Source organism: Podarcis erhardii (genome assembly GCF_964252035.2).
Source record: "Podarcis erhardii genome assembly, chromosome: 1".
NCBI classification, from domain to species: domain Eukaryota; kingdom Metazoa; phylum Chordata; class Lepidosauria; order Squamata; family Lacertidae; genus Podarcis; species Podarcis erhardii.
In genome coordinates this window covers 2471856-2485341 of record NC_138497.1, presented here as the reverse complement: position 1 = coordinate 2485341, position 13486 = coordinate 2471856, and the positions used below count along the sequence as shown (strand labels likewise).

Sequence of the window (13486 nt, the reverse complement as noted above, 5' to 3'; positions counted from 1 at the left end):
ATTTATTATCGGGCAGATGATAGATTTTTGCAAGCTTGACTGGTGTCATGTACCACCTGTATGTCATTTTCATTATATTCTCTCTCACCAACAGATTCTAAATGTTGTTGCCTTGTTTCTCTGTGACGGAGCTCAAGCTCAGTCTAGCAACAGGTGGCATAATCAGCACCGCTGGCCTATTTGCAAAGTGCATCTCTGAGGTGGTAACTGTCTACCTTGAAGAACATAAGAAGAGCTTGCTGGATCAGGCCAATGGCCCTTCTAGTAATAATAATATTAATAATAATTTATTATTATTTCTGCTCCACCCATCTGGCTGGGTTTCCCCAGCCACTCTAGTCCGGCATCCTGTTGTCACAGTGGCCAAACAGATGTCTGTGAGAAACCCCACAAGCATCACGGCCTCCAGCTGTGAAAGCAAAGCATAGCATTCATCCTCTCCTCCTCCATGGATTTATCCAATCCTCTTTCAAAAATATTGAAGTTGGTGTCCATTACTGTCTCCTGCAGAAGTGAGTTCCGTAGTTTAACTCTGCACCATGCAAAGCAGGACTTTCTTTTATCTGTGCTGAATATTCGAACATTCAGCTTCATTGGATATCCACAAATTCAAATATTAGGAGAGAGGGAGGGAAAACTGTCTGCTTTCTCCATGCCATGAAACAAAGGAGCTCATTTAAAAAAAAAAAAAAAACGGGGTGGCTCTTCCTCTCTCTCAGTGTGTTTGATTTTGTTCTGTTATTTTAATGGGCCAATGGAATTCCCACCTCCATAGACATCACTTCTACAGGACACAGGACACTCATCTGGGCTGAACCCTCGCTTGCAATTAAGTTTAAATTCTGCAGAGTGTTAGTTAATGCTTCACTGTCAATTCCCACCCAAGGACTGGAAATTGAGCTACCTAGAAAAGGAGAGGCATGGGGAGGCCTCTTATTTTATTTTACGATGATTGAGTCAGAAGCCTGAGTGTCCCCAATAGGCCAGCAGGAGGCGCCTCCCGTGGAGACAAACGGGCTGTTCGAGATGAGTTGTGCAAAAAGAGGGAGGGTGGGGCGGGGGTCCCATTGTGCCAACTGCTTAGTTTTATTGTCCTCATTAAAGTGCTTCGCTTGCGTAACGAGCAAGATAATGCACTTCAAGCAGTACATACAATAATGAAGGAACAATAATGAAAAGCTAATTTTTGAAAATTAAACCCAAAATAACCAGAGTTTTTTTTTAAATAAAAAATAAAAATGAAAGTTTCCTTTGGGGGGTTCTTGGAGATTAATAAAACGATGATGGATGGAGCCTTGTCTGCTAATTTCCCACCATTGCCGTGAGAATGCTGATGCAGAGATGGAGTTTTCCCCACCTGCATTCAGCGGAGGGGAAATTTCTGTACATGCCAGTGAAGTGAAAAATGGGGGACAGGAATCTCATTTCAGTAGGACTTCGATGTAGCCATGTGAACCTTGGATGGTTCCATTAGCTTAAGCTAAGGCTGGTAATTATTTGGCTCCTAGTGCTGGTGGACCTGGGTTCAAATCCTGCTGTCAATTCATGTCCACTCTGTCCATTTTCCATCTCATAGTACCAAGTGATTACTGGGATGGCATTTCAGCTGGCATAGCTCAGTTGGCAGAACATGATATTTTTAACCTCAGGGTTGTGGGTTCGAAACGCACCTCAGACAAAATATTCCTGCATTGCAGGGGGCTGGACTAGATGGCCCTCATGGTCCCTTCCAACTCTACGATTCTATGAACCTGTAACAAGATGTTGCAATGCCTTGTTCAGGGTGACAAGGAACCTTTTCTGGGATCTTCTCTCTCTCTCTTTTTTTTATAAAAATAATATTTATTCCAAGTTTACAAGTTACAAAAAGAAAAGAAGAACAATACCAAATACAAAAGCAAAAAAAAATACAACAACAACAGAGAAACAAAAACAAATAAAAATACATTCTCTTAAAAAGAAAAAGAAAAAAAGGAACAATATTAAACCTTTATATAACTTTTTTTCCTTTACTTCTTTCCTTGACCTCCTCACACCTCCCAATTTTGTATTCTAGTTCAAATGGTTGTTTCAGCAAATCCTTCCAACCTAATTTTCATTTAAGTAATGTAATTTAATATGTTAAATTTTAACGTCCCCTCTTTCGTCAATTTCATCAACTCATTTTTACTTAATCCTTTATATCATTTCTACCAAAACCACCTAACTTTCTTTTTCCAACATCTTTCTAACATTCCTTAATTTTACAATATTTTTGAAGATATGCTTTAAATTTTTTCCAATCTTCTTCCACAGACTCTTCCCCATGGTCCCGGATTCTGCCAGTTCTGGGATCTTCTCTCCAATGGGTTTCCTTTCTGCCAGTTTTCCATGCTGGTTTTCTTCCTCCTCTTAGGGGTCCTCCCCACAGATATTTTGGCACTTTTAAAGTTCTGCTGATACCCCCCTCTTTTGTGAGGGCAATGCTCTTTTGGCTAGAGCTAGCACATGGAGAAATAGTTCACTATTACTATACAGAATTAATGTAGTAGTCACAAAATCAAAAGATGGAAAGTTGGAAGGGACACTAATGAACACCTGGTCCAATGCCCTACAGTTCAGTGGGGTTATAGGTAACAGGTAAAAGTAAAGGACCCCTGGACGGTTAAGTCCAGTCAAAGGCGACTCTGGGGTTGCGGTGCTCATCTCGCTTTCAGGCCGAGGGAGCCGGCGTTTGTCCGCAGACAGCTTTCTGGGTCATGTGGCCAGCAGGACTAAACCGCTTCTGGTGCAACGGGACACCGTGACGGAAACCAAAGTGCACGGAAATGCCATTTCCCTTCCCACTGCAGCAGTCCCTATTTTTTAAAAAAATAATATTTATTACTTTTAAACACTACAAAAAAGAAGGACAATACAATACAATACAATACAATACAAAAACACAACATAACACTAACACGTTAAACTAACAAAACAAAACAAAAACAGTTTAAAACACATCAAACAATTTCAATATCTTATCTTTCATTCACTTATTTCTGCGACCTCCTCACACCTCCCTTTTTGTATTCCACTTCTATTAATTGTTTCAGCGATTCCTTTCCATCTTCCTCTGTTTTCTATCCTATAATTATCTTAGCACATTCTAACCTTATTTTTTTCCTTTAATACTCTATTAATCTATTTATACCTAATTCCTTATAACATTTCTACTAAAGCCATATAACTTCATTCCAACATTTTTCTAGCATTCATTAATTTTACAATATTTCCGTAAATAATCTTTAACCTTTTCCCAGTCTTCTTCCACCGACTCTTCTCCCTGGTCTCGGATTCTGCCAGTCATTTCCGCCAGTTCCATATAGTCCATCAACTTCATCTGCCATTCTTGTGTCTTCCAATACTTTGCGATGAGTATTCTTGCTGCTGTTGTTGCATACATTAAAAATGTTCTATCCTTCTTTGGCACCAATTGGCCGACCATGCCCAGGAGAAAGGCCTCTGGTTTCTTCAGGAAGGTATCGCTTCTCGGCCTTTTGGCTAAGATCAAGTGCAGCAGTCCCTACTTATTACTTGCACTTTGTGCTTTCGAACTGCTAGGTTGGCAGGAGTTGGGACAGAGCAACGGGAGCTCACCCCATCGCGGGGATTCGAACCACCGACCTTCTGATCGGCAAGTGCTAGGCTCTGTGGTTTAGAGCACAGCGCCACTCGTGTCCTCCTCAGTGGAGTTATAGCAGGTGTCTGACAAATGAGTGAATGAATGACTGTACATGAATTCATTGGTTAAAAAAGAGAAGGATCGCTGCCTCCAAAGACACTACAATCTCAAATGAAACATAGCTGTCAACTTTCAGATTTGAAAATAAGGGATCAGCAGCCTCAAAAATAAGGGATCAGCAGCCTCACCTGTCCCGGGGACAGTCTACGGGATATCTAACAATCCAGGATAGTGGTGGGAAGAAGTGGGAAACGGCACTGGAATAAGGGAATTTCCTGCAAAAAAAGGGAAGGTTGACAGCTATGGTGGGAGCATTGCCACAAAGGATAAATGTTTGGCATTCAGTTAGGGTTGTGGCATACTAAGGGGTGTGTGCAAATTGCTTCCTTTGGCACCCTCAAATGCTATTTCTGCGTCTCATCTATCATTATTGCTTCAGATTTATTTTCCTGTGCATCGACAAGCAGTAAGTTCACGGTTTGGTTTTGTCATGTATCCTATTTTCAAAATGATAACAGAGATCTCCTTCCGCTTGTCTTTGCAGCCCCACCCACAGTGAGGATCATCCACTCGGGCCTGGCCTGCAACATTGAGGAGGAGCGATACTCGGAGAGAGTGTACACGATCCGGGAAGGGGAGACGCTGGAGCTGACCTGCTTGGTCACCGGCCACCCTCGGCCGCAGGTGAGCTTTTCTTGTGAGGTGCAAGGTCCACAGCTGGATTTGTATCTCCAAAATTCGGGGAGGGCGGTTTTTCTTGCCTTTACCTGCGACATTTTTGTATGACGTCATTGGCTGCTTAGAGACACCTTTGTATCAGTATGTGGACTGCACCAAACCTACGTAATTAAATGACCTTACAGGGCTGTTGTGAGCACTGAGAATATATGACTGGCCACTGCAAGAGCAGGTTGCTGGACTAGGTAGGCACTTGGCCTGATCCTGCAACTCTCCTAGGTTGTTAAGGCCCTTCTGCAGCCCCTACAGTGGAGAGACACTACGATATATATTTTGTTGTTGTTTAGTCGTTTAGTCGTGTCCGACTCTTCATGACCCCCTGGACCAGAGCACGCCAGGCACTCCAGGCACGATATATATTTATATGGGGGCATTGCTTCCATGGCAACTAATGTCCCACTTAATGGATATTGACAGGGGGGGCAGGCCGGGAGGTGAGACTCCCTGGTCCTGAATCAGGTAACTGTGCCCCTAAAGGACCAGGTCTGCAGTCATTTTGTTTTTTGTTTTTCCCCCCAATTTTTTTTATTGATTTTCCAAAATTTTTAAACTAACAAACAAACATACATCTTAACTGTACTTAATCCAATCTTAGTGACATTGGTAAGTGACTTCCTCAAATTCCCCTGACTGAATTTCAATATATATCATTGTAACAGTTTTCCAAAACAAATTTCTCATAAAAATTACTTAATCAGTTAACATCTTTCTTTCTTTTCATCTTTACTTTAAACATATTATTCTATAACTTCACATATTCAAATCGTAAGCCTATCTATTACTTTCAAGTATTTCTATTTAAGTTACCTTAGCATATTTAACTAAATAGTCTTTAAATTTCATCCATTCCTCCTGGTACTCCTCCTCCTCCTGGTTGAGGACTCTTCCGGTCAGGTCAGCTAGCTCCGAAAAGTCCATCATCTTCATCTGCCATTCCTCCACTGTTGGGACTTCTTGTGATTTCCAATTCTTGGCTAATAAAATTCTAGCTGCAGTTGTGGCATACAAAAACAATCTAACATCTTTTTTGGGCAATTCCAAACCTGTTATTCCAAGAAGAAAGGCCTCTGGTTTCTTTATAAATGTATATTTCACCATTTTTTTCAATTCATTGTAAATCTTCTCCCAGAAGCCTTTCACCTTAGGGCAGGTCCACCACATATGATAAAAGGTACCCTCTTTTTCTTTACATTTCCAGCATAGATTATCACTATTATGATATATGCTTGCTAGTTTTACAGGGGTTAAGTACCATCTATACATCATTTTCATAATGTTTTCCTGCAGTGAACTTGCAGGTCTGCAGTCATTTTGGACTCATGGCTATCCATGGAAGTGCAGGTTATTTGTGGGTTCAGGACAGCTGTCTAGAGGTAGACTGAGACCCTACCTGCCTGTGCCCTGTTTCACCAGAGTGGTACATGCTCTGGTTATAATTTACCACCACTTGGGGACGGCACAGAACTGTATCAGACTCCTGGAGGACTCCTAGCAATTGCTCCCTGAGAGCTTCAGATGCTTTGAATGGCTTGGTGTGACTGCCAGCTTTTTATAGTGTCTGGAAAATGGCTTCCTTAAGCAGGCATAAACTCTGATGCTACTAGATCAGCAAAACTCTGGCAAAACCAGCCTATCGTGGTTCCAGCACGTTGCACAGATCAGTGTGTTTTCTCCCCTCAAATCTCTATTTTTTCATCTCAGGCCCTGGAAGGAAAATTGATTTCACTTCGTTCTACCAGTTTATAGATTTCTCTCTCCCTCCTGCTCACACGCTGATCATCTCCGCCTGTCTCCCATCCTCTCTCCTGCGCTCTCTCTTTCTCTCTCATTGCAACTCTCAGCAAAGAGAGGGGTGGGAAAAGCCGTCCCTTCTGACAATGAATTGCTTGAAGTCCCTGATGAAGAAAGGGAACCACGGTTGTGTCCTGCCAAGGGGGATGAACTTGGAATCAGGAAGTCCACGGCTTAAGAACATAAGAAGAGGCTGCAGGATCAGGCCAGGGGCCCAGTGGATATTGCATTATGAGAAAAGGAGACTTTCTCTATCTGCTTTCTCCTTGCCATGCATTCTCTGCAACCTTTCTTAATCAGGGTGTTTCTCCATCCTCTTAATATAGGAGAGAGCCAGTATGGTGTAGTAGTTAAGAGCGGTGGACTCGTAATCTGGTGAACCGGGTTCACTTCCCCGCTCCTCCATATGCAGCTGCTGGGTGACCTTGGGCCAGTCACACTTCTCTGATGTCTCTCAGCCCGACTCACCTCACAGAGTGTTTGTTGTGGGGGAGGAAGGGAAAGGAGAATGTCAGCCGCTTTGAGACTCCTTCGGGTAGTGATAAAGCGGGATATCAAATCCAAACTCTTCTTCTTCTAAATCATTTTGGTTTGCTTGAATCTTGCCTCTCCCATGAACTCCCAGGGTGGCCTCAGACATGCCTCCCTCTATAGAATAGAGAATCATAAAGTTGGAAGGGAACATAAGGGTCATCTAGTCCAACCCCCTGAAATGCAGGAATCTTTTGCCCAAAGTGGGGTCGAACCCACAACCCTGAGATTAAGAGTCTCATACTCTACCAACTGCAACTATATTGTCCTACCTTACAGGGCTGTTGTGAGCACTGAGAATATATGACTGGCTGCTGCAAGAGCAGGTTGCTGGACTAGGCAGGCACTTGGCCTGATCCTGCAACTCTCCTAGGTTGTTAAGGCCCTTCTGCAGCCCCCACAGTGGACAGAGAGACTACGATATACGTTTATATGGGGGCATTGCTTCCATGGCAACTAATGTCCCACTTAATGGATGAAATTATTCACATTCTTCCTGGCTTCCTGCACCAGAATGATGCAAAATAGAAAATTAAGTAATTTGCCAAAGTGTTTGATATTGCGGCACAGATAATGGCTAAAAAGCATCCAGGAGTGCTTTGTTTTGGAGAGGAGGGTTGTGTACAGACAATCGTAAGCATGTCTACTCTGAAGTGTGTCTAAAACAGCCGTTGTGTTATACCACATGCCTGGGATCCAGCCATGCAGAACTCGGCGGGAGTTATTTCTGAGCGCAGGACTGCAGTGTTCGACAACCAAACAGAGGTCCTTTTCTTCAGATAAATTGGAAAACACAAAACAAGCATGTCCCCTGGTTGAGACCAGCCTAACCTCCCTGTGGAAGATCTCCAAGATGTTTTTATTTGAAGACTGTAAGGTCCTCCATGGGACATGCCAACAGAGGCGGTCCTGTAGGCACATGGGTCCTTGGCCATATAGGGCACCTTAAACCTGATCCTGTACTCCACCAGGAGCCAGTGCAGCTGCTACAGGACCGGGTGAATGTGATCCCACAGCAAGGACCCCATAAGGAGTCTCGCATTGTGCACCCGCTGGAGTTTGTGGGTCAGTCTCAAGGGCAGCCCCACGTAGAGCGAGTTGCAATAATCAAGCCTGGAGGTGACCGTCACTTGGATCACAGCGGTTAGGTCAGTACCTTTTGTTTAGGCACCTGAGAGAGTGGTCTGTAACCCCAGGAGAGTCAGTGAATCCTCTGGGAACATGCAGAATGAAAGAAATATTTATGCACAGCTTGTCCCGCAAGATGCAAGGTTCACTCCTTAAAATAAAATGGAAGGTACAAGCAGTTTTCCAGCATTTTTTGAATGAAAGCTGTTGACGTGAGTTTGCACAGCAGTTGCTTCCTTGTTCCAGGCAGCTTGTGGCTACATGTGAAAGAACACTGCGGTCATTTGTTCTTTTGCAGCTCAGTGGTCAGTTTGGCCTTTTGCACCAGGTCACCTGCTTCTGGGGTGTGTGGGGTGTTAGGGGATATGCTGTGCTTCTTCTGAGGTAGTTTGGTTCCCACCCTGCACTCAGCTCTCACCTGTGGCTCCTAGAAGCTGTCAGCAGGTGACAGCGGCCACACCTGGAGAACGGCTTTGACTGGCTGGCTAAACCAGGCAAAGGTAGCTGATGGGTCTCTAACCCTTGATACGTAGAATCATAGAATCCTAGAGTTGGAAGAGACCACAAGGGCCATCGAGTCCAACCCCCTGCCAAGCAGGAAACACCATCAGAGCACTCCTGACATATGGTTGTCAAGCCTCTGCTTAAAGACCTCCAAAGAAGGAGACTCCACCACACTCCTTGGCAGCAGATTCCACTGTCGAACAGCTCTTACTGTCAGGAAGTTCTTCCTAATGTTTAGGTGGAATCTTCTTTCTTGTAGTTTGGAACCATTGCTCCGTGTTAGGGCAGGCATCCCCAAACTCAGCCCTCCAGATGTTTTGGGACTACAACTCCCATCAGCCCTGACCACTGGTCCTGTTAGCGAGGGATGATGGGAGTTGTAGTCCCAAAACATCTGGAGGGCCGAGTTTAGGGATGCCTGCATTAGGGACCCCCTGTGTGTGAAAACAGGGGTGGGAGTGGACAAGACCAAGAGGGGGTGCAATGGTTAAGAAGGTGGATTCTGCATGTGCTATAGAGGGAAATGAGAGGCAGATGGGTTTTGTCCACCTGGGAAGGGAGCCCATGTAGGCAGGGCCGGAATTAGGTTTGATGTGGCCCTCAGCTACTGAAGGTAATGGGGCCCTTTCTATGTCCCGCTGCCCTTTCTCAACAATAAATGGCCACTGTTTTTTATGTTGAATATATGCACAGCCTAGGACCCTCGTACCTATGGGACCGCCTCTCCCAGTACGCTCCATGGAGGACCTTAAACAGCAACACCCTAGAGGTCCCGGGCACTAAGGAAGTCAGATTAGCCTCAACCAGAGGCAGGGCCTTTTCAACACTGGCGGAACGCTCTGCCTCTTGAGACCAGGATCTGATTTCTTTCCGCAGGGCCTGTAAGACAGAGTTGTTCCGCCTGGCCTTTGGCTCGGGATCAACTTGATTCCCTCCTCTTCTATCCTTTTTCCTTTCTCCTTCTGTGATGGAACTCCTATTTGAGGACTTCCCTGGCTTTTTTCTGGCCCATGTAGGACCAGTCTGGATAGTTGGCCTCGGTGAACATTTGATGTTTTCATCCCCCAAAAAGTTTTTGATTTGAGTTTCCACTGAAATGAGGCTGCATTTTAATGTTTTAATGTTGTATTTTATTCTTGTTTTTTAAGTAGTATTCCAATCAATTGTTTTTATATCAGGTGTTAGCCGCCCTGAGCCTGGTTTTGGCTGGGGAGGGCAGGGTATAATTATTATTATTTATTTATTTATTTATTTATAATTGTTATTATTATTATTGAATATATGCTATATTGTTATTTATGGACCTAATAGGTATCTCAAGCCATTTGTACATAAAATATGTATTTTATCAAAGTAATTGTTACGACCAGTCCATGCAGAATGTAGGCACCCTATATATAGAAAGGAGCAAATTGGTGATATTTGAGGGAGCAGGCGAGCAGGTGGGGCCCATGACTTACATCATCGGAGCCTCCACAACACAAAACACTGTTACTGTATGTAGGTTTTGTTTTATTTGTTTTTATCTCATATTTTGGAAATGGACATCCAGTTGCTTTTTTCCCTTCAATTTTTTTTGGGGGGGCCCAAGAGAGTGGCTTGTAGTGACAGCACATAGACAGCATCTTTAAAAGCAGAGACATCACCTTGCCAACAAAGGTTCGTATAGTTAAAGCCATGGTTTTCCCAGTAGTGATGTATGGAAGTGAGAGCTGGACCATAACGAAGGCTGATCGCCAAAGAATTTTGAATTCTGGTGCTGGAGGACACTCTTGAGAGTCCCATGGACCGCAAGAAGATTCAACCTCTCCATTCTGAAGGAAATCAGCCCTGAGTGCTCACTGCAAGGACAGATCCTGAATCTGAGGCTCCAAGACTTTGGCCACCTCATGAGAAGAGAAGACTCCCTGGGAAAGACCCTGATGTCGGGAAAGATGGAGGGCACAAGGAGAAGGGGACGACAGAGGACGAGATGGTGGGACAGTGTTCTCGAAGCTACCAGCATGAGTTTGACCAAACTGCGGGAGGCAGTGGAAGACAGGAGTGCCTGGCGTGCTCTGGTCCAGGGGGTCACGAAGAGGCGGACACGACTAAACAACAACAACAACAATCTTTCGTGTGGCAGCACTCGAACTTTGGAACTCCCTGCCTCAGGGAGTGGGGCCCTAAGCTAGAGCTTGTTTAGCTTATACTTAAATCCGGCGCTGCACCTAGGAGAAGGAAGACTCTGACCCCAAACCTCCACAGCCTTGTAGGACATCTTTCGGAACCCCACAAAAATCTGGAGAAGAGTCCCCAAGATGGTTGGGTGGCGTCTTGTACATCTCCTTCCAGCAACTCCTGCAGCCAAACTGGTGTTTGTATCTCTCTCAGCCCACCCACCTCAACCCTGTCCCTTCTTTCCAGGGCCAAATCAAGACCTTTTGATGCCTTGAGCGCTTAAGAGATTTCAGTACCCCATTGTAATGGTTCTAGGGGTTGCTCGTGCGTAAATCGGCGCCACACCTGGCTGGGTTGCCTGAGTGAACCTTGGCTGTCTCAATCACTGGCAGAATCCGTCAGTGGGGGTTTCTTGAACTTCTTCCAGCAAAGAAGCTCTTTGACGCCTAGTCTCCTCCTACTCTCCCTGTGCGGAAGCCTTCTGCTCAGGGAGGGTGTGGGCAGCAGAGGACCCGTGCTCTCCCCGCTGGTCTCCGGCGAGGAGTCATGGGACCGCCTCGCCGATTCCCCCATCTGCCCCCCTTCTCCACTGGTGCTACGCTGATTTCCTTCCCCAAAAGATGGGCTGCTTCTCTCCCTCCCGGAACGCTCTCCGGAATCCCTCTAGAGCCCTCCCTCTCCCTCTGACTCCAATGGGAGTTCCCTGACACCCATATACATCTAATTCAAAATATGAACAATAATAAACAGCAGTCCTTTTTTTCCTAAAAATAAATAAATGTCGAGGGGTACTCTCATTTTGTCTCAAGAAAATCACCACTTTGTAGTTTAAATCGAGGGGAATAAATACAGTAAATGGACAAAAGTATAAAGATTCACAAAAGGTTTAGGGATATGCGTACCCCTGCGTCCCCCCAGGAAAAAAAGCACTGATAAACAGCAAAAATAAATTTCATTTTTCGAAATGGAACAAAACCTGCAATGAGATGGAAAATAATGCTTATTATTGTATACTTCCACTTTATTTATATCTGGGGGGAAAAATTCTCCTTTTTTCTAATTTCTGTGCTGCCTGCCTTACCCCTCTTTCTCTCCACTTCATTCCTCTCCCTCTTTCTCTCTCCCTCTCCTCTCTCCTTCCTTCCTTCCGCTCTCTCTCTCCCCCCCTGATTTATTTCTTTATTTCTTTCCCCCTGCTTTGCATGGCCGTAGCCCGCAGTTGTGATTACTGCATTACAAGTTGATTAGCAGCTATTACTGCCACAGTGGGGAAAGCGAGAGTCATCAGCATTAGCAGGGAAAGTGAAATTCCATAACGAGTTGGAGAGGCTGTGGGCCCTGGAGCGGGGGGGGGGGGGGGGAGAGAAGTGCTGAAATGCGCAGGAGTCTGCGCTTGCACATTTCTCTCCCATTCTTGGCCTCGTCTCCCGAAAACAGCCCGCTGGAAGTGTCTCAGCACTGCAAGGGAGGGAGTTTCGGTGCTCAGTGCTCCCTGCTAAACAACCATTTTTATGCAGCCCCTAATATAGATGATGCATCAGCTGAACTATCTGCTTGCTGCATCCCTGACAGAGATACAGTGGTACCTTGGTTCTCAAACGCCTTGGTTCCCAAACGCCAAAAACCCGGAAGTAAATATTCCGGTTTTTGAACCTTTTTTGGAAGCCGAACGTCCGATGCGGATATCGGCTATTGTTTCCAGGGCACCTGCACCAATCAGAAGCCATGCCTTGGTTTTCAAACATTTCGGAAGTGAAACGGAATTCCGGAACAGATTCAGTTTGGTGCTCCCCCCTCCCCATATATTTTGCGTTTTTGTTTTTGAGGCTTTTCCGGTTCATTTGCTTTTGTGACTGCGTGGAACCCAGTTCAGCTACCGACTGATTGTGTGACAGCAGAAATGGATAGAAGCCTCCCATCCAAAGAGTGACTATCATTTAATTTGAATTTTTTGTCATCTACAATACTGTCTTATTTATTTATTTTATAGTACAGTACATTGATTATTGCTTTCATTACTATCTTGTTAGATAGTAAAATTCATGTTAAATGGCTGTTTTAGGGGTTGCTTTTAAAAGTCTGGAATGGATTAATCCATTTTGCATTACTTTCTACAGGGAAACACACCTTGGTTTTGGAACGCTTTGGTTTCCGAACAGATTTTTATCATCTACAATACTGTCTTGTTTATTTTATAGTACAGTACATTGATTACAACGCGGGTGGCGCAGTGGGTTAAACCACAGAGCCTAGTGCTTGCCTAACAGAAGGTCGGCGGTTTGAATCCCTGCAGCGCTCATCTCGCTTTCCTGGCCGAGGGAGCCGGCGTACAGCTTCCGGGTCATGTGGCCAGCATGACTAAGCTGATTCTGGCAAACCAGAGCAGCACACGGAAACACCGTTTACCTTCCCGCCGGAGCGGTACCTATTGAACTACTTGCACTTTGACGTGCTTTTGAACTGCTAGGTTGGCAGGAGCAGGGACCGAGCAACGGGAGCTCACCCCGTCATTGCGGGGATTCAAACCGCTGACCTTCCGATCGGCAAGTCGTAGACTCTTTGGTTTAGCCCACAGCGCCACCCACGTCCCATAGAGGGAAGTCATAGTCCCGTTCTATTCTGCCTTGGTCAGACCACACCTGGAATACCGTGTCCAGTTCTGGGCGCCACAATTTAAGAAGGACGTTGACAAGCTGGAAGGTGTGCAGAGGAGGGTGACTAAGAGGATCAAGGGCCTGGAAACCAAGCCTGAAGAGGAACGGTTGAAGGAGTTGGGTATGTTTAGCGTGGCAAAGAGTGGACTGAGAGGAGATATCTTGGAGCTTCTTTAGCTGTGATTCCTGCTTGCAGGAAGTGGGACTAGAAGAGGCCTGGAGACCCCAATTTTCCTGTGACTCCATGGTTCTATGAACACCACCCCATTTTTCAGCA

General features: G+C 45.2%; 1 protein-coding gene and 1 long non-coding RNA gene across 3 annotated transcripts in view; one reads left to right on the top strand and one right to left on the bottom strand.

Annotated features, from left to right (window-relative positions):
* LOC309350062 overlaps positions 1-13486 on the bottom strand; it is a 492019-nt gene that overhangs the window by 58702 nt on the left and 419831 nt on the right. The gene's annotated exons all lie outside the window — the stretch shown is intronic.
* MDGA2 (MAM domain containing glycosylphosphatidylinositol anchor 2) overlaps positions 1-13486 on the top strand; it is a 413922-nt gene that overhangs the window by 164154 nt on the left and 236282 nt on the right. For both annotated transcript variants that reach the window (XM_081875889.1, XM_081875890.1), the window contains exon 2: positions 4248-4387. In XM_081875889.1, the coding sequence (XP_081732015.1) occupies positions 4248-4387 (140 nt within the window). The remainder of the gene's footprint in view (positions 1-4247; positions 4388-13486) is intronic.